Raw genomic sequence first — 19,360 nt, forward strand, 5'->3', positions numbered from 1 at the left:
CCTGTATATTGTCCAGGTCTTGCTGCATTTGGACATGGACTGCTTAAGTATCTGAGGGGTCGCGAATGCTGCTGAACATTGTGCAATCATCAGCGAACATCCCCACTTCTGACCTTATGATGGAAGGGAGTTCATTGGTGAAGCAGCTGAAGATGGTTGGGCTGAGGACACTATTCTGAGGAACTCCTGCAGTGATATCCTGGAGCTGAGATGACTGACCTCAGCCACAACCAACAACCCAACAAGAATTTGCTTTTCGGGCTCCCCGCATGACGTGTCCTCCTAAGTGAGCATTTAAGGAGCTCAATGGCAGCAGGATGGTAAGGCTGCGGGGTCCCCACCGGGCACCATCCCCCTCAATTGTATGCCTTACCCCCTTCCAAACCTGCCTCAGGGGAGGGCATTAAATTTCATCCACTATATTAAATGCAGCGTGATGTTTTTTAGAAGTCAGGTACAAAACCAATTTGCTGCTTGTTAGCAATATTGTTCTGTAAGTAGCAGTGACATGGCACATCTGAATGGTTGTGGTGATCTGCCTTGACATTTCATTCATCCTACCATAGAGAATAATTTTCTAGCGTCTCAGTATCTTCCTTTGGTAGATTATCTTAGGTCTGCAAAGTTGCTATGAGGGATTACAGCTGCTAAACCCTGGGCAAATATGTAGGTGATGTTTTACATTTGGTATAACAGGTATTCAGAGTAATCATTTACCTTTGCAATGCTAGGCAGCACATATTGAGAATTCAGGCAAAGCTGTGCCTGCTCTCCAGACCATTTAAATTAAATGGGACATGCCCACAGTTCTGATCTGTATCCTTCGTGGCAGAGTGAAGATGAAAACTTATCCTTTTAGTATAATTCCTTTACTGTACATTGAAGGGAAAGCACTATGTTTAGTGTTGCGTTTTGGAACCCATCAAAATGTTACTGGGTTATAATGCTGTAAAGTGGATGAGATAATATGCTGTTTAACTGACATGCTGTTTCACTTTCTGATTTGTTTCATCAATAGCGGGGATCCAGTTATTGCTCGTTGCTGACAACACAAGGGAAATACCAGCTTTTTGCAAAGACTGGCTACTTTAAGGTACTAATCTCAATTCTGTCTCCAGTGTATCTGTTTACTTTGTGGCCATGATGTCAGACTTTCAAATGAACAATTGTGGAGGAAAATGAAACAGGATTTGCAATAGTGCACCGGCCAGCCACCAGAAATCCATAGCTGCCAGAAACAACAAATCCATTCCCATTTTCAACTCAGAGTGAAATCTGTTCCTCGAACTGCTTTAGTGCTCTAAGCCGCACCCCCCCCGGGATGGCCCCTGGTCAGGATGTACATCTACAGGGTTTGTCATTGCAGAATGCCATGCAAGGCCAGAGATAGAAAAATCTATCACCCCTTACTCTCCCATATGTAAATATGACCCAGAAAGGAAATAGTTGTGTTGCGTACTCAATCTAAAATTACTAAACCAGATATTTATATATTTACTGTCAGATTTTTTTTTTCCTTGGCCAAGCACCTTCTGGAGAAGGATTGGAATGGGGTTTTGTATTTCTACTCAGCTGTAATTATCTTTGTGATATCACTAAGGGATCCCTTCCCCTAACTATTACAGGTACATGTAAAGGTTTTATTTTAGTACAGTATAATGTTTTAATAATTCTTCCTAAGTGCAACAGAAATGGCATTTTACCTCTGTAAAGGTTTGTATTAGTTAATAGTAACTGGAAGGCAGTGAGGGAAAAGGAAAAAACCTCCTAATGCTTCTTGAGGCCAAAATGAAAGGATTAGGGAGACAATTTTAAAGCTGAAGACTACAAAATAATGATACATTTATCATTCAGAACCATCTCCTGCCCTATGGCTCCTGGACTGAAGCTGCAGTTTAAAACTTCACTGCTGTGTTACTGAAGTGTTTTTATAGGTAACAAAATTTGCATAGCACAGGCCTTGCCAGCTAAGCACTTTCTGTGGACGACAGGGCGAGCAGACTGCCTGCTTTGTGGTGTCTGGCTAATGCTGTTCTTCAGCTAGTAAAAGGCTAATGACAAAAGTAAAATACTGCAGATGCTGAAAATCAGCAATAAAAACAGGCAATGCTGGAAAAACTCAGCAAGTGAGATTCTATGGAGAGAGAAACAGAATTAACACTTCAGGTGGATGGCCTTTCATCAGAGTTCCAAGTATTTTCTGTTTTTTATTAAAAGGTTAATGACAGCTGTTCAGCCATGACACTTATTTCAATCATAGGAAAAACTCCAGAGCAGAGACCAGCCAGGTGCCAGACATCCCATAATATCACAACTGATATTAAAGAACACAGCAAAATGGGGCAATAATTGACCATATCTGTGCTTTGTATTGTCACATATTTGTGATCGGACATACTTTGTCCCTATACAACCTTACAGAATATAAGTAAATATAGTGCATTTGAAATAGATGGATTGTTGCAAGACAGAACAAAACAATAAATAAATGCATTTTGAATCACATTTGTGCAAAAATATCACATCAGTGCCTGAAAGAGTGAGCATCAAGTCCATTTGTTATTTCAGTATTACTTTCATTAAGCTTTCCAAGCACACTAGAAGCTCCACTCTCTGTCATAATTATTCAAACTGATGAATAATTTAAAGACCTTAAAATTTGGTCCTACTCTCATAATACAAAAGCACACCAGTGAAAGGAATGATTGCTGGTGCAATATAAATAACAAAAGAAACATGATGTAATTTTATTCATCAGGGAAAGAAGATGAAATCCAAAATGACAATAGAAAGTGTACAATTAGGCAATGCCTTGTGCATGACTTTACCTTGCGTAAGACCGTGTGGATAATTTCCATGGCAAATAATAGGAATGTGGACAATTGTGTTTCCATGGCTATGCAGTTTCAAAAGCTATTTTTAGATGCTTAGAAATTGATTTTTTTTTAATTCTTCAAAAACATATACAGACACATTTAAAATTTTGAACACATATAAATGCTTTTTCAGCATTTATCCTCAATTACAACCCTCTAATATCACTTCCGTTTATCAACTGGATGTAGTTTCATTTTAGAAATTAAAGCATTCCTGAAGCTTTCATTATTTTAAATGCAACTTAAAATTAAGCATTTTTTTAAAATAAGATTTTGATGTTAATGCCTAGACTTTATTTTCTGAAGCAACCATTGATGGACAGAAACAGACTATGCATTTCTCTGGATTTACTTGTCAACTACCGAGTTTCATGGAATGAGAGGAAGTAATTAGGGAGAGTGGGCCTAAAGAGAGTCTTGATACTATAACATACTCAAACTTCTCAAGCATTGTGGAAAATCGTTTTGTCCATGTTGTGATACCCAGCAATTTGGCTGTGATGTTATAAAGTAACTCTTGTTATATTTTTCTAGATATATTTTAAAAGCACCTACATAAGTGAAAACACTAGCTGGAAAAATGTATTTGCAAACTGATGTCTTGTGTCTATTTTCTCAAAATTCTACCTAGACCTTACTCTCTTGCTCCTTGCACTCTCGCAAACGCAGTCGAAATTTCAGAAGAGCTAGTCTTGAGCTTCATTATGTTGTCACAGACTCCTTATGTAGTGTCTTCTTCAAGTGCTAACATTGGGTAGCATTTTACAGTCCCTCCCACCGGCGGGATTTTCTGGTCCCGCCGAAGTCAATGGACTTTTGAAAGGTTCACCACATTTTACTGCCCTGCCCCTGACACGACGGGGCTGTAAAATTCTGTTTGTTTATTTGCCTGATGTGTGAAGTAGAAGGTAATAGAGCGATATGTGGGCAGGATGGGAAGAGATCGTTAGAGTGGGAGGACCTTCTGTTGAGCATAAAGCCAGCATTGATCAGTTGGACCAAATGACCTGATTCTGTTTAATGCAATGTAAAGTTCCACAGTTTCACAAAAATAGTGGCCTGTAAGCCTAATTATCACCTGCTTATTAAATATAATTCATAATTTTTTTGTGGTAACTAAAGAAAGACTCATGAAGCAAAAATCAAGCCTAATAATGACACAGCATGGGTGTGCACCGTAGCAGATTAAAAAATAGTTCACATTATTTCAGTCATTAAGTAAATTTATTTTTGATTATTGAAATTAGCTTTTAGAATTGCTTTGAAAGACACTGAAAATGTACTTTTCTCCATCATAATATCCTTAAATTTACTTGTTGAATTAAAGTATTATTTGTTTATTTTCAGGGTAATTTAGTTGCAATAAAACATGCAAATAAGAAAAGGATTGAGCTCACCAGACAAGTGCTGTTTGAACTAAAACATGTAAGTGTGTCATTTCCTGTTGACATCATTGATGACCTTATCAGTGCCTTATCAGCCTGATCACAAGTGTACCCAGTTTTAATCTCTATTGCAGATGCGGGATGTGCAGTTTAATCATTTGACAAGGTTCATTGGAGCCTGCATTGATCCACCAAATATCTGTATTGTAACAGAATACTGCCCTAGAGGAAGTCTTCAGGTAAGAAGTGCGACACTAATGGATAATGAAAACTGAACCCATGGTAATTTCTGGTTGAAATGTTTTCGCTGGATGACACCATGTTTGGGCATCCAGCAGCTGGTCACAAGAAATTTAATTTCAGTTCCTAATGGGGAGACTCCAGTTATTTTACTAAAGTGATCACTTATTGCTATTTGTTTACCAATGATACACATTCCACCATTGTGCTTCAGAACTGAAAATTGATTATTGATGGCCTTTTACTGCAAAAGCTTTAAACGTTGTGGCTGCAAGACTTGGTTGCATCAGGCCTATATTTTTGATACTGAGGGTGTCACTTTGGGTCCAAAATTGTATCTGTGCTGCACATGCAAAGCTTTGGTATGGATGCCATTTTGATTGGGTTGTTTGTGCAGAAGCTGGAACTGTGTGCCGGAAGTGTGACTTTGCCAGTGATCTAAGAATGAGTTAAAAATAAATTTATGTGCACAAAGTGATGACAAATACAGAAAAGGCCAGCTGAAGTGGATAATGGGAATTGATCAATGGGGACAGAGGAAACAAATTCTTACTGGCATAAAGAGCATCCCATGAAATGGGCAATATTTAAGAGATATGTGTAATATGTTCAATACAGTGATGTGAAGGAGCCGGCCTCATAAATAAAGGAGGCCTAACTGCCTCTCCTGGCTTGTTTTCTTGTACAAAGGAAAAGGACAAAAACCTGTGTGACAACCTCAAGGGAATCTCGCTGCTTGTGATAGCTGTTAAGATTCCAGCAAAAATTCTACCCAACAGACTGGTTAGCCAAATACAGAATGTATACTGCCAGCAAGTCAAAGTGGGTCCAGGAAAGCCAGAGGCACTAGAAACATAATCCTCACCCTTCGACAGATCCAAGCGAAATATCGCAAACAGATGGGACTCTGCTATGTTTTTGTTGACCTGTGAGGTAGGTGGAGATTAAGGTTCAAGGGCCCCTTGAAGGCAAACCTCAGGAAATGTGTCCTCTTCACCATGGGTTGGGAGAAAAATGCATAAGTCTGAACTACCTAGGGAGCAATCTCAATTAGTGCTGTTGTTTCCTTGGAACAGCAAACAATACAGTCCACAAAAGGCAAGCTAGAAAGACTGGGCAGTGCTTACAAAATCAGACAATTCATCCTTTCCCACACTGTGGAAAGTCATGCAGGTCTGCAATCGGACACCATCGTCGGCTATCCCTCAATTCGAGGATGATGTCTGCTCAGGATCATGAGTTTCTGCCTTAGGTCTTCGTGTGACTGAACAGATCAATTTTTGACCCACATATCTTTGGGAACATGGGGCAGGATGTTCCATGAGGTAGTGGGATCCAGAGTAGAGGATTTGCTTCCTTTTCTTTCTTTCTGTTCTGCCACTCTGCCTGATCATGAAGTGCTGCGACTCACAGCATGATGCAGCTTGATGGACAAGTTGTCGCCATTCTGAACAACTGGCAGCAAGCTCCTCCCAGTCATTAAGGTCAATGGCTCCACAGTCATGTTACATCACACAGCAGATGACTCTACACACACAAGAAATAGCCATCTTCTGTAACAACGGGAAACCAATGACGACAAATCCTCTACACCATCCCTGTACATAAGAAGGATTGGAAGATTATGGTCAATGGCTCTGCAATTTCCACCCTTAGGTGCTTCTGTATTTCCAGATGTATCTGCACCTAGTGGCTCATCAACTTTCAGTAAATCCATCCTTTTTAATCCTCCCTCTTAATCAACTTTTAGCCCACTATGACTTTACTAGCATCCTCTTCATTGATTAGAAACAGATGCAAAGTTATAATTTAGTGCCTCAGCTATGCCTTATGCCTCCACGCGTAAATCCTCTTTCTAGTCCTACTCCTCTTTTCACAACCCTTTTACGATTTCTATGCTATGGAAGACTTTTGGATTCCCTTATGTGTTAGCTGCCAGCCTCTTCACTGCTCTTACTTCATCTTGTACTTTCCCTCTAAATTTTCCATATTCAGCCTTATTCTCATTTGTATGACAACCTGACAGCTGTCATATGCACAATTTTTCTGCTTCAGGTGATGGCGCCGTGGCATTATCGCTGGGCTAGAGACCCAGGATAATGCTCTGGGGACCTGGGTTCGAATCCTGCCGGCAGATGGTGGAACTTGAATTCAATAAAAATCTGGAATTAAAAGTCTTAATGAAGTCCATGAAGCCATTGTCGATTGTCGTAAAAACCCATCTGCTTCACTAATGCCCTTTAGGGAAGGAAACCTGCCGTCCTTACCTGGTCTGATCTACATGTAATTCCAGGCCCACAGCAATATGGCTGACTCGTAAATGCCCTCGGAAATGGCCTAGCAAGCCACTCAGTTATAGTGGTTTGATGCAAAGTCTCAAAAAGGAACGAAACTGGACGGACCACCCGGCATCGACCTAGACATTGGAAACGAAAAAGGCAAACTCAGCCCTGTTGACCCTGCAAAGTCCTCCTTACGGGCTTAGTGCTAAAATTGGGAGAGCTGTCTCACAGACTAGTCAAGCAATAGCCTGACAGAGTCATCCTCGTGGAATCACATCTAACAGATAATGTCCCAGACACCACCATCACCATCTCTGGGTGTGTCCTGTCCCACAGACCCAGCAGAGGTGTGGTGGCACAGTGGTGTACGGGAGGGAGTTGTGCTGGGCGTCCTCAACATTGACTCCGGACCCCGTGAAGTCTCATGGCATCAGGTCAAATATGGGCAAGGAAACCTCGAGATTACCACGTACCGCCCTCCCTCAGCAAATGAATCAGTGCTCCTCCATGTTGTACACCACTTGAGGAAGCACTGAGGGTGGCAAGGGTGTAGAATGTACTCGGGGTGAGGGACTTCAATGTCCATCACCACGAGTAGCTCGGTAGCACCACTACTGACTGAGCTGGCCGAGTCCGAAAAGACATAGCTGCTAGACTGGGTGACACTGCACAGTCATTGTGGAGATGAAGTCCCGCCTTCACATTGAGGATACCCTCCATTGTGTTGTATGGCACTACCACTGTGCTAAATGTGATAAATTTTGAACAGATCTAGCAACTCAAAACCTGGCATCCACGCGGCGCTGTGGGCCATCAGCAGCAGCAGAATTGCATGCGAACACAATCTGTAACCTCATGGACTGGCATATGCCCCATTCTACCATTACTATCATGAACCAGGGATCAACCCTGGTTCAATGAAGAGTGCAAGAGGGCATGTCAGGAGCAGCATCAGGCATACATGAAAATGAGGTGTCAACCTGGTGAAGCTATAACACAGGACTACTTGCGTGCCAAACAGCATAAGCAGCAAGTGATAGACAGAGCTAAACGATCCCGCAACCATCGGATCAGGTCTAGGCTCTGCATTCCTGCCACATCCAGTCTTGAATGGAGGTGGACAATTAAACAACTCATTGGAGGAGGAGGCTCCACAAATATCTCCATCCTCAATGGTGAAGGAGCCCAGCACCTCAGTGCAAAAGATAAGGCTGAAGCATTCACAACAATCTTCAACCAGAAGTGCCAAGTGGATGATCCATCTTGGCCTCCTCCGGAGGTCCCCAGCATCAGAGATGCCAGTCTTCAGCCAATTCGCTTCACTCCACGTGATATCAAGAAACGGCTGAAGGCACTGGATACTGCAAAGGCGATGGGCCCTGACAATATTCTGGCAATAGTACTGAAGACTTGTGCTCCAGAACTTGCCGTGCACCTAGCCAAGCTGTTCCAGTACAGCTACAGCATTGGCATCTACCCAGCTATGTGGAAAATTGCCCAGGTATGTCTTGTACACAAAAAGCAGGACAAATCCAACCCGGCCAATTACCACCCCATCAGCCTACTCTCAATCGTCGGTAAAGTAATGGAAGGGGTCATCAACAGTGCTATCAAGTGGCACTTGCTTAGCAATATCCTGCTAACTGATGCCCAGTTTGGGTCCTGCCAGGGCCACTCAGCTCCTGACCTCATTACAGCCTTGGTTCAAACATGGAGAAAAGAGCTGAACTCCCGAGGTGAGGTGAGAGTGACTGCCCTTGACATCAAGGCAGCATTTGACCGAGTGTGGCATCAAGGAGCCCTAGCAAAACTGGAGTCAATGGGGGTAAACTCTCCACTGGTTGGAATCATGCACAAAGGAAGATGTTTATGGTTGTTAGAGGTCAGTCATCTCAGCTCCAGAACATCTCTGCAGGAGTTCCTCAGGGTAGTGTCCTCAGCCCAACCATCTTCAGCTGCTACATCAATGACCTTCCTTCCATCATAAGATCAGAAGTGGGGATGTTCGCTGATGATTGCACAATGTTCAGCAACATTCACGACTCCTCAGATACTGAAGCAGTCCATGTCCAAATGCAGCAAGATCTGGACAATATCCAGGCTTGGGCTGACAAGTGGCAAGTAACATTCGTGCCACACAATTGTCAGGCAATGACTATCTCCAACAAGAGAGAATCCAACTATCGCCCCTTGATATTCAATGGCATTACCATCACTGAATCCCCCATTATCAACATCCTGGGGGTTACCATTGACCAGAAACTGAGCTAGACCAACTATATAGATACTTTGGCTGCAACAGCAGGTCAGAGGCTAGTAATCCTGTGACGAGTAACTCACTTCCTGACTCCCCAAAGCCAGTCCACCATCTACAAGGCACAAGTCAGGAGTGTGATAGAATACTCCCCACTTGCCTGGATAAATGCAGCTCCCACAACACTTAAGAAGCTTTACACCATCTTGGACAAAGCGGCCTGCTTGATTGGCACCACATCCACAAATATTCACTCCCTTCACCACTGACGCACAGCAGCAGCAGTGTGTACCATATACAAAATGCACTGCAGGAATTCACCAAGGCTCCTTAGGCAGCACTTCCAAACCCATTACCATCTAGAAGGACAAGGGCAGCGGATCGATGGGAACATCACCACCTGGAAGTTACTCACCATCCTGACTTGGAAATATATTGCTGTTCCTTCAATGTCGCTGGGTCAAAATCCTGGAACTCCCTTCCTAACAGCACTGTGGATGTACCTACATCACATGGACTTCAGTGGTTCAAGAAGGCAGCTCACCACCACCTTCTCAAGGGCAACTAGGGTTGGGCAATAAATGCTGGCCCAGCCAGCGAAGCCCACATCCCATGAATGAATTTAAAAACACTGTGGTTATCCAGGGAGCCCTGGTTTCTTTGCCAGACCTTTCCCCATTGTGGTTATGTACCTTGACTGTAACCAAACAATTTCCTCTGTAAAGGAAGCCCATTGTTCCATTACAGTTTTTCCTGCCAATCTTTAATTCAAGTTTATCGGGTTTGCCCGTTCTCACCCTATTGAAATTGGTCCTCCCCTAATGAATTATTTTTACTCTGGATTATTCTCTGTCCTTTTCCATAGCTAATCTAAACCTTATAGTGCTATGGTCACTGACCCCGAAATGTTCTCCTACTGACACTTGATTCACTTGACCTGTCTCATTCCCAAGAACCAAATTCAGCAATGCCTCCTTCTTCATTGGTTTGGACACATGCTGATGTAGGTAATTCTCGTGAACACTCTCTCGAAACTTTTTCCTCTCTCTGCCATTTACACTATTATTAGCCCTATCAATATTAGGGGAAGTTGGTTAGCTCAGCTGGCTAGAGTGTGATGCAGAATGCTGTTGCCAGTGTGGGTTCAATCCCTGTACAGGCTGTCTTAGTTCATGGAGGCCTGTCTCCTCACCTTGCCCCATGCTTGCAGATTGACACCTGAACTGATATACAACTAATTGTCTCTTTCTAATGGAGAAAGATGCCTATGGATGTTGGCTAATATATTTATTTAAAATCACACTTTATAACTATTTTGTGGCTTTTGCACCTGCCTGTAATTTATTTGCAAATATAGCTCTTTCCCATTAGTTGGAGGCCAGTAGAGTATGCCCAGTCGTGTAATGGTACCTCTATTGTTTCTTAGCTCTGACAAAACAGATTCTGTCCTATCTCATATGAGCATCCCTTCTGGACTCCAGTACATATATGGCCAGTCAAAGATACAGAAAGCAGCACACAGATTTGATCAGAATTTTGTGTGGTGGTTGGTAAGGGTATTGACTGATTTGAGGCAGTCTTAATCCAGTTTGCTAATAGATGTTAGGTCTAAAACAAACTTTGGCTGCAATCCAGAACCTTTGGCAACAGTATAACAGTCTCACTCAGAAAGGAGTTGATCATTTAAGGAAAAGCAGTGCATGAAATGGAAATTGAGTAGAATATCTGGTGATATTTTCCATTAGCTGCCCTGCACAATTTGCTGTGGGATTGATGTGACCCTTTTTACCAATTCACACCTTGATTTTTTTCCCTCTACTCCTTTAGTATCTTCTCTCCTTTGAGGACCTCCCCTTGTTCCACCCCTCTCACCTCTCTCTTAAAATTTTCATTGTCTACTGCCCCTCAAAGCCCACCTTAAGCGTATTAATGAGATATTGGCCCCCTTTCTTCCCACAGCCTCTCAACTGAGTGATTCCTCATCTTTGATGATTTCAATCTCCATCTCAGTTACACCTGCCCTATTTCTTTTAGGTTCACTGTGCTCCCTAAACCTCTATGTCCATATAAACTCTTCTACCCATAAACATTGTTATCCTTTCAACCTTACCCTCTCACATGACCACCTCTTCCCATGTTCTTGGTCACTGATAAGGCCAACTATTCCAAGTTCCTCATATCCTTAACCAGACACATCCTCTACCCTTTCCAACTCAACTTCTTTCTGATTTGTTCTTGTAAATAGCTCTTCGTCAATTCACTTACACTGCATTATCAATGTCCTCAGTACCTAGCCTTTGGTCATCCATTCACCACAATGCTATTGTAGATTTCTACTTGCTCCATTATTGCATAACCTTGGATACCCTTGTAAAACCTTCTCTTTCTCCCATCCAGGGCATTCCTCTTGGTATAGCCCATCATTGCAATAATCATGGATGATTTTAATCTTCATATAAACTGGAAAAATTAGATTGGCAGTAGTAGCCTGGATGAGGAGTTCTTAGAATGCTTTCGAGATAGTTTCTTAGAGCAGCATGCTGTGGAACCAACCAGAGAGCAGGTTATATTAGAGACTTGGTATTGTGTAATGTGACAAAATTAATTGATTACCTCAGAGTAAAGGCACCCCGAGGTAGCAGCAGCCACAATATGGTTGAATTTTACATCCAGTTTGAAAGGGAGAAAAGTGGATCTAAGTAAACTTAAATAAGGACAACTATGTGGGGATGAAAGCTGAGCTAGCTGAAGTGAACTGGGAAACTAGGCTGGAGGATAGATCAATAGGGAAGCAGGGGCAGACATTTAAGGGTATATTTCAGAATATTCAGGATAAGTATATTCCAAATATAAAGAAAAATTCTAAGGGAGGATCCACCATCCGTGGTTAACTAAAGAAGCTAAGGGAAGCATCAAACTTATGGAAAAAGCATGCAACATCTCAAAGATGAATGGCAGGGCAGATGATTGGTCAGAATATAGAGAATGGCAGAGAATGACTAAAAGGTTAACCAGGAGAAATAAATTAGAGTATGAGAGAAATGTAAAAATGGATAGCAAGAGTTTCTGCAGGCATTTAAAAAGGAAAAGAGTAAGTAAAGTGAGTGTTGGTCCTCTAGAGTGACAATGAGGAGTTAATAGTAGATAATAAGGAAATGGCAGAAGAAATGAACAAATATTTTGCTTCTGTACTCACTATGAAGGATACAAAAACATTCCAGTAAAAATTCAAATCAGGGGGTGAAAGGGAGAGAGGAACTTGGTGAAATTGAAATCACTAGGGAAACAGTACTGAGCAAATTGATGGAGCTGCGGGCTGGCAAGTCTCTAGGTCTGATGGACTACATCCTAGGGTCTTAAAAGAGGTGGCTAATGAGGTAGTCAATGCGCTGGTGTTAATTTTACAAAATTCGCGAGATTCTGGATAAGTTCTATCAGACTGGAAAGTAGCAAATATAACCCCCCTATTCAAAAAGGGAGAGAGGCAGAAAACAGGAAACTATAGGCCAATTAGCTTGATGTCTGTCATGGGGAAGTTATAAAAACCTATCATTAAGGAGGTTATAGTTGGGCACTTAGAAGAGCTCAAGGCAATCGGAAAGAACCAACATAGTTTTGTGAAAGGAAAATCATTTTTCACCAACTTAGTGGCATTTTTTGAGGAAGTAACATGCACGGTGGATAAAGGGGAGCCTGTAGACAAACTGTACTTGGATTTCTAGAGGGCATTTCATAAGGTGCCACATCAAAGGTTATTATGGAAAATAAAAGTGCATGGTGTAGTGGGTAACATATTAGCATGGATAGAAGATTGACTGCCTGGCAGAAAGCAGAGAATATGCATAAATAGGTCTTTTTCGGATTGGCAGGATGTGACAAGTGGGGTCCCACAGGGGTCTATGCTGGGGCCTCAACTTTTTATGATTTACATCAATGACTTAGATGACAGGAATGAAGACATGGTAGCTAAATTTGCTAATGATACAAAGATAGGTAGGAAAGTATGTTGTGAAGAAGACATGAGGAGGTTGCAGATGGATATAGATAGGTTGAGTGAGTGGACAAAGATCTGGCAAATGGAGTTTAATTTGGGAAAATGTGAAGTTGTTCACTTTGGCAGGAAGAACAAAAAAGCAGAGTATTACTTAAATGGAGAAGGGCTGCATAATTCTGAGGTGCAGAGAGATGTAGGTGTTCTAGTACATGAATCACAAAAAAGTTAGTATGCAGATACAGCAAGTAATTAAGAAGGATAATGGAATGCTAGCCTTTATTATGAGAGGGATTAAACATAAGGATAAAAGCAAAATGCTGCGGATGCTGGAAATCTGAAACAAAAACAGAAAATGCTGGAAAAACTCAGCAGGTCTGACAGCATCTGTGGAGAGAGAAACAGAATTGATGTTTTGAGTCTGCCTGACTCGTCTTCAGAGTCAAAGTAAGGATGTTATGCTTCAGTTGTTCAGGGCATTGGTGAGACCGCACCTCGAATACTGTGTGCAGTTTTGGTTTTATTTAAGGAAGGATGTAAATGCATTGGAGGCGGTTCAGAGAAGGCTTAGTAGATTGATACCTGGGATGAGTGGGTTGTCTTATGAGGAAAGGTTGGACAGACTGGGCTTGTTTGCACTGGAGTTTAGAAGAATGAGGGGTGATTTGACTTAAGTATACAAGACCCTAAAGGGCCTTGACAAGGTGGACGTTGAAAGGATGTTTCCTCTTGTAGGTGAGTCCAGAACTAGCGGGCATTGTTTTAAAATCATGGGTCACCCTTTTAGGACAGATATGAGGAGAATTATTTTCTCTGAGGGTTGTGTGACTTTGGAACTCTCTGCCTCAGAAGGCAGTGGAGGTGGGGTCATTGAATATTTTTAGGGCAGAAGTGGATAGATTCTTGTTAGGCAAGGGAATCAACGGTTGTCAGGGTTAGATAGGAATGTGGAAATCGAAACACAAGAAGATCAGCCATGATCTTATTGAACGGTGAAGCAGGCTCGAGGGGCCGAATGGTCTACTCCCGTTCTTATTATGTTCTTATTACTACTTCAAGTCCATGGTGTGCAGAGCTGAGCATATCTGGCACAAAACTGCTTGAACCATCCATCACCAAATCTAGAAGGATCACAAGCATCACCAGGAACTTATTGCCCTGAGTAATAACCACCTACTACTCCAAGGCCTTCCTGGAGCAGAGCTAAATTTATCTGATTACATATCCAGCAAGGGTTTTTCTTCTTTCCAGATGCCATTACCTCCAGACACTTACATACTGCTCCTTGGCAACATCATCTGCTATATAGGGATCAATTGCCACATGACACTCATCTCTCCCTCTCTACCAGCTATTCATTGCCACCATTCCCTCTGTGGCATCATATTTGGTACCAACCAAAAACCCTGAAGCCTTCCACTGATTCCATCCCGCTCTCAGCCATTGCCATAAGACCATAAGATATAGGAGCAGAAATTAGGCCATTTGGCCCATCGAGTCTGCTCCACCATTCAATCATGGCTGATAAGTTTCTCAACCCCATTCTCCCGCCTTCTCCCCATAACCTTTGATCCCCTTACCAATCAAAACCTATCTATCTCGGTCTTAAATACACTCAATGACCTGGCCTCCACAGCCTTCTGTGGCAATGAATTCCATAGATTCTCCACTCTCTGGCTAAAGAAGTTTCTCCTCATCTCTGTTCTAAAAGGTCTTCCCTTTACTCTGAGGCTGTGCCCTCGGGTCCTAGTCTCTCCTACTAATGGAAACATCTTCCCCACGTCCACTCTATCCAGGTCTTTCAGTATTCCGTAAGTTTCAATCAGATACCCCCTCATCCTTCTAAACTCCATCGAGTATAGACCCAGAGTCCTCAAACATTCCTCATATGTTAAGCCTTTCATTCCTGGGATCGTTCTCGTGAACCTCCTCTGGACCGTCTCCAGGGCCAGCACATCCTTCCTGAGATACGGGGCCCAAAATTGCTCACAATATTCTAAATGTGGTCTGACCAGAGCCTTATAAAGCCTCAGCAGCACATCCCTGCTTTTATATTCTAGTCCTCTCAAAATAAATGCCAACATTGCATTTGCCTTCCTAACTACCACGTCAACCTGCAAGTTAACCTTAAGAGAATCCTGGACTAGGACTCCCAAGTCCCTTTGCACTCCAGATTTCTGAATTCTCTCCCCATTTAGAAAAGAGTCAATGCCTCTATTCTTCCTAACAAAGTGCATGACCTCACACTTCCCCACGTTGTATTCCATCTGCCACTTCTTTGCCCATTCTCCTAACCTGTCCAAATCCTTCTGCAGCCTCCCCGCCTCCTCAATACTACCTGTCCCTCCACCTATCTTTATATCATCTGCAAACTTAGTCAGGATGCCCTCAGTTCCTTCATCTAGATCATTAATGTATAAAGTGAAAAGTTGTGGTCCCAACACCGACCCCTGCGGAACTCCACTAGTCACCGGCTGCCATCCTGAGAAGGACCCCCTTATCCCCACTCTCTGCCTCCTGCCAGACAGCTAATCTTCTATCCATGCTAGTAACTTGCCTCTAACACCATGGGCTCTTATCTTACTGAGCAGCCTCCTTGTCAAAGGCCTTCTGGAAGTCCAAGTAGATAACATCCATTGGCTCTCCTTTGTCTAACCTACTCGTTACTTCCTCAAAGAATTCTAACAGATTTGTCAGGCATGACCTCTCCTTGATGAAACCATGCTGACTTTGCCCTATTTTACCAAGCACTTCCAAGTATTCTGAAATCTCATCCCTAATAATAGACTCTAAAATCTTATCAACGACCGAGGTCAAGCTAATTGACCTGTAATTTCCTGTCTTTTGCTTCACTCCCTTCTTAAACAGGGGGGTTACATTAGCGATTTTCCAGTCCTCTGGAACCCTCCCTGACTTGAGTGATTCCTGAAAGATCACCACTAACGCCTCCACTATCTCTTCAGCTATCTCCTTCAGAACTCTGGGGTGTAATCCATCTGGTCCAGGTGATTGCCTCAGGCTGAACCCCACTGTTCACAATCTTAGCATTCTATTTTGTATAAGCTCAGTTTCTGACTGCAGCTCTTCCTATTTACACTTACTTGACATGCGTAACCTCAGCCCATCTGCTGTTGAAACTATCATCCACACCTTTGTCAACTCCACACTCATTAATTTAAAATGAAAACAGGAAGTACTGGAAATACCCAGCAGGTCTGACAGCATCCATGGAGAGAGAAACAAAAGTTAATGTTTCAGGTCAAGGACTTTTCATCAATTTCCGTGCTGTCCTGGACACCTCATGTAATCCACCATCTAAAACTTCAGCTCAACCAATTCTCTGCTGACCATATTCTTATCACAGACCAAGTTCAATTCACCCATTTTGCCTGTCTTTGCTGATCTACATTGGCTCCCAGGGCTCAATATCTCATCCTAGCATTTAAATCCTTTCATCACCTCATCCATCCACATCTCCATAACCTATTCCAGTTCTACAATCCCTTCCTACTCTGTTGCTTTGATTTTGGCTTCTTGTGCATGCCCTATCCCATTTCTCCACCATTGGACATGTGTGCCTTCGGTTGCCTAGGCACCACGCTGTGGAAGTGCCTCACCTAGCTTTTTCATCTTTCAACTCCCCAACCCTCCTTTAAGGATTTCTTTAAAACCATGGGCCTGATTCTACGTCGCTTGAGTGGGCATGTGTCCGACCCAACACAGCATGGAAACGCACAAAAAAATGTTGGGCGATTGGCCCAACACCATCACGCATTTGCTCAATATTTCATTTGGTGGGTATGCGCAGCAGTCAGAAGCGTGCCCGCCGACAATTAAACGGGCAATTAAGCCCATTAAGGACTCAATTAAAAATGATTTTATGTGGCCTGCCCACTTTTGTGGTTGCAGACGAGACAATTGGCCTGCCAGGTTTCACATTTTTGCTACAACCTCGATCCAGGGTGGGATGAAATGTCCGGGGTGAACTATAATAAAAAAAATGATGCCTGGGGACTGATGTTTTTTGAGTTTTGCTGTCAGATTCTTGAACGTGCTGCATAGACACAGTTTGCTGCATTTTCTTTCTCTCATTTAATTTGTACAGGCCTGCAGCTCCCTGAGGCAGCTCCATAGCAGCTGTCTTCCTTCAGGGAGCTCGCTAGAAGCACCCATCCCCAACCTCCCTTTTCTCGGCTCCCTCTTCCCACACCTCCGCCACCCCCCCCCCACCGTTAATTGGCCAGCCAGCATGAAATTGCGTTTGGTGGCCAATTGCAGCATGAAGCACATTTTGAGTCTGCTTCTGGGCCCGCTGACTTGGCGTATGCCCGACTAGTGCAAGATCCAGGCCCATCTCTTTGACCAGGCTTTGATCTAATTCTACTATCTCCTTCTTGGCTTCGCATTCATTTTGTTCTTTATTATTCTGTGAAGTGCCTTGGGACATAGTTTTTCTATGTTCAAGGGAAGTTCTTGCTATAATGCTATAATACAAGTTGATCATTCGAGGTTTGACTTGACGATGTGCAGAATGATATGGGTGTCAAGACAAAAGGCTGGATTTTCCTCCTGGTGACTGGAATCAGAAGCTGGGATTGTTTCTGGGTCACGAACCCGCCCCCGAGGGAAGCAGTCACTCATTGGGATTCTCACTTATTGGGCATGAGGATAAGTTCTATGTCCAAGTAAAGGCAGTGAGAGGGCTTGCAAAGCTAGGAGGGCAATCAGAGGCCTTCCAGCTTGAGAAGGGACAGCAGGCTGTGATGAAAGGTAAATAAGAGAAAGGGTACGTTATCCTGGAGGAACCTTCACCTTAAACTTTTAAGCTTTTAATTAAAAGAGAAATTCAGCAGCCATGGCACCACTGTGCAAGTGTAGAGGTGTGTGGAAATCCCAGTACAGGATACCCAGGCAGGCAGAGAAATTCTCCAGGCTTACGAATATACAAGCATACAAATTAGGAGCAGGAGTAGGCAACTCGGCTCCTCGAGCCTGCTCCACCACTCAATAAGATTGTGGCTGTCCTGATTGGGACCTCAACCCCACATTCCTGCCTACCCCCGATAACCTGTCACCCCCTTGGTAATCAAGAATCGATCTAGCTCTGCCTTAAAAATATTCAAATACTCTACTTCCACTGCCTTTGGAGGAAGAGAGTTCCAAAGACTCACAACCCTCTGAGAGAAAAAAATTCTCCTCATCTCTGTCTTAAATGAGCGACCCCTTATTTTTAAACAGTGACACCCTTATAGGTGTAGTTGTAGGTTTCATGCTTTTTCTGAAGCCCTCCAGGGCTCCCGGCCTGCCCGCCAACCTTAACGTTGGACGTGTAGGTCCATTAACGATGTTAATTACTTTTTAAATGGCCTCAATAGGCTGTTGACAGGTCGGCGGGCGCGCAGCCAAGTCAGCTGTGTGCCCACCGACCTGAGAATGTAAATGACGCAGAGTGACACCGGAATGCCCTCCCGACGTCATCCCGTGTCATTTTATGCATTGGCGAGTGGGCCCTGTACGCCCCCCCCCCACCCCCCCCTGCTCTCCAACCAGAAGATGCAGGTCATAGAGGTCCACAGGACAGGAAAAGGCCCTTCGGCCCATCGACTCTGCACTGGTCAAACAAGTAGCTAACTGTTCTAATCCCATTTTCCACCGCTAGGCCCATAGCCTTGTATGCCATGGCATCACAAGTGCGCATCCAAATACTTCTTAAATGTTATGAGGGTTTCTGCCTCTACCACCCTTTCAGGCAGTGAGTTCCAGATTCCCACCACTCCCTGGGTGAAAAAAATTCTTCCTCACATCCTCTCTAAACCTCCTGCCCCTTACCTTAAATCTATGCCCCCTGGTTATTGATCCCTCCCCAAGGGGAAAAGTTCCTTCCTGTCTACCCTATCTATGCCCCTCATAATTTTATACGCCTCAATCATGTCCCCCTTCAATCTCCTCTGCCCCAAGGAAAATAACCCCAGTCTAGCCAACCTCTCCTCATAACGAAAACTCACCAGCCCAGGCAACATCCTGGTAAATCTCCTCTGCACTCTCTCTAGTACAATCATATCCTTCCTATGATGCGGGTTCCAGAACTGCACGCAATACTCTAGCTGTGGCCTAACCAGCGTTTTATACACTTCCAGCATAACCTCCCTGCTCTTATATTCTATGCCTCTAGTTCTAGATTCTCTCACAACAGTAAACATCCTCTCCACACCCACCCTGTCAAGACCCCTCAGGATCTTAAAGGTTTCAATTAAGTCACCTATTACTCTTTTAAGCTCCGTGGATGCAAGCCTAACCTATCAAGCCTTTCCTCATAAGACAACCTGCCCATT

The 19,360-nt window shown here is 43.3% G+C and overlaps 1 protein-coding gene across 2 annotated transcripts in view; it reads left to right on the forward strand.

Moving 5' to 3' along the window:
- LOC144685810 (atrial natriuretic peptide receptor 2-like) overlaps positions 1-19,360 on the forward strand; it is a 160,120-nt gene that overhangs the window by 84,453 nt on the left and 56,307 nt on the right. For both annotated transcript variants that reach the window (XM_078550730.1, XM_078550720.1), the window contains exons 9-11: positions 1,019-1,093; positions 4,224-4,301; positions 4,396-4,500. In XM_078550730.1, the coding sequence (XP_078406856.1) occupies positions 1,019-1,093; positions 4,224-4,301; positions 4,396-4,500 (258 nt within the window). The remainder of the gene's footprint in view (positions 1-1,018; positions 1,094-4,223; positions 4,302-4,395; positions 4,501-19,360) is intronic.

The sequence above is a fragment of the Cetorhinus maximus genome, chromosome 1 (genome assembly GCF_964194155.1).
Source record: "Cetorhinus maximus chromosome 1, sCetMax3.hap1.1, whole genome shotgun sequence".
Lineage (NCBI taxonomy): Eukaryota > Metazoa > Chordata > Chondrichthyes > Lamniformes > Cetorhinidae > Cetorhinus > Cetorhinus maximus.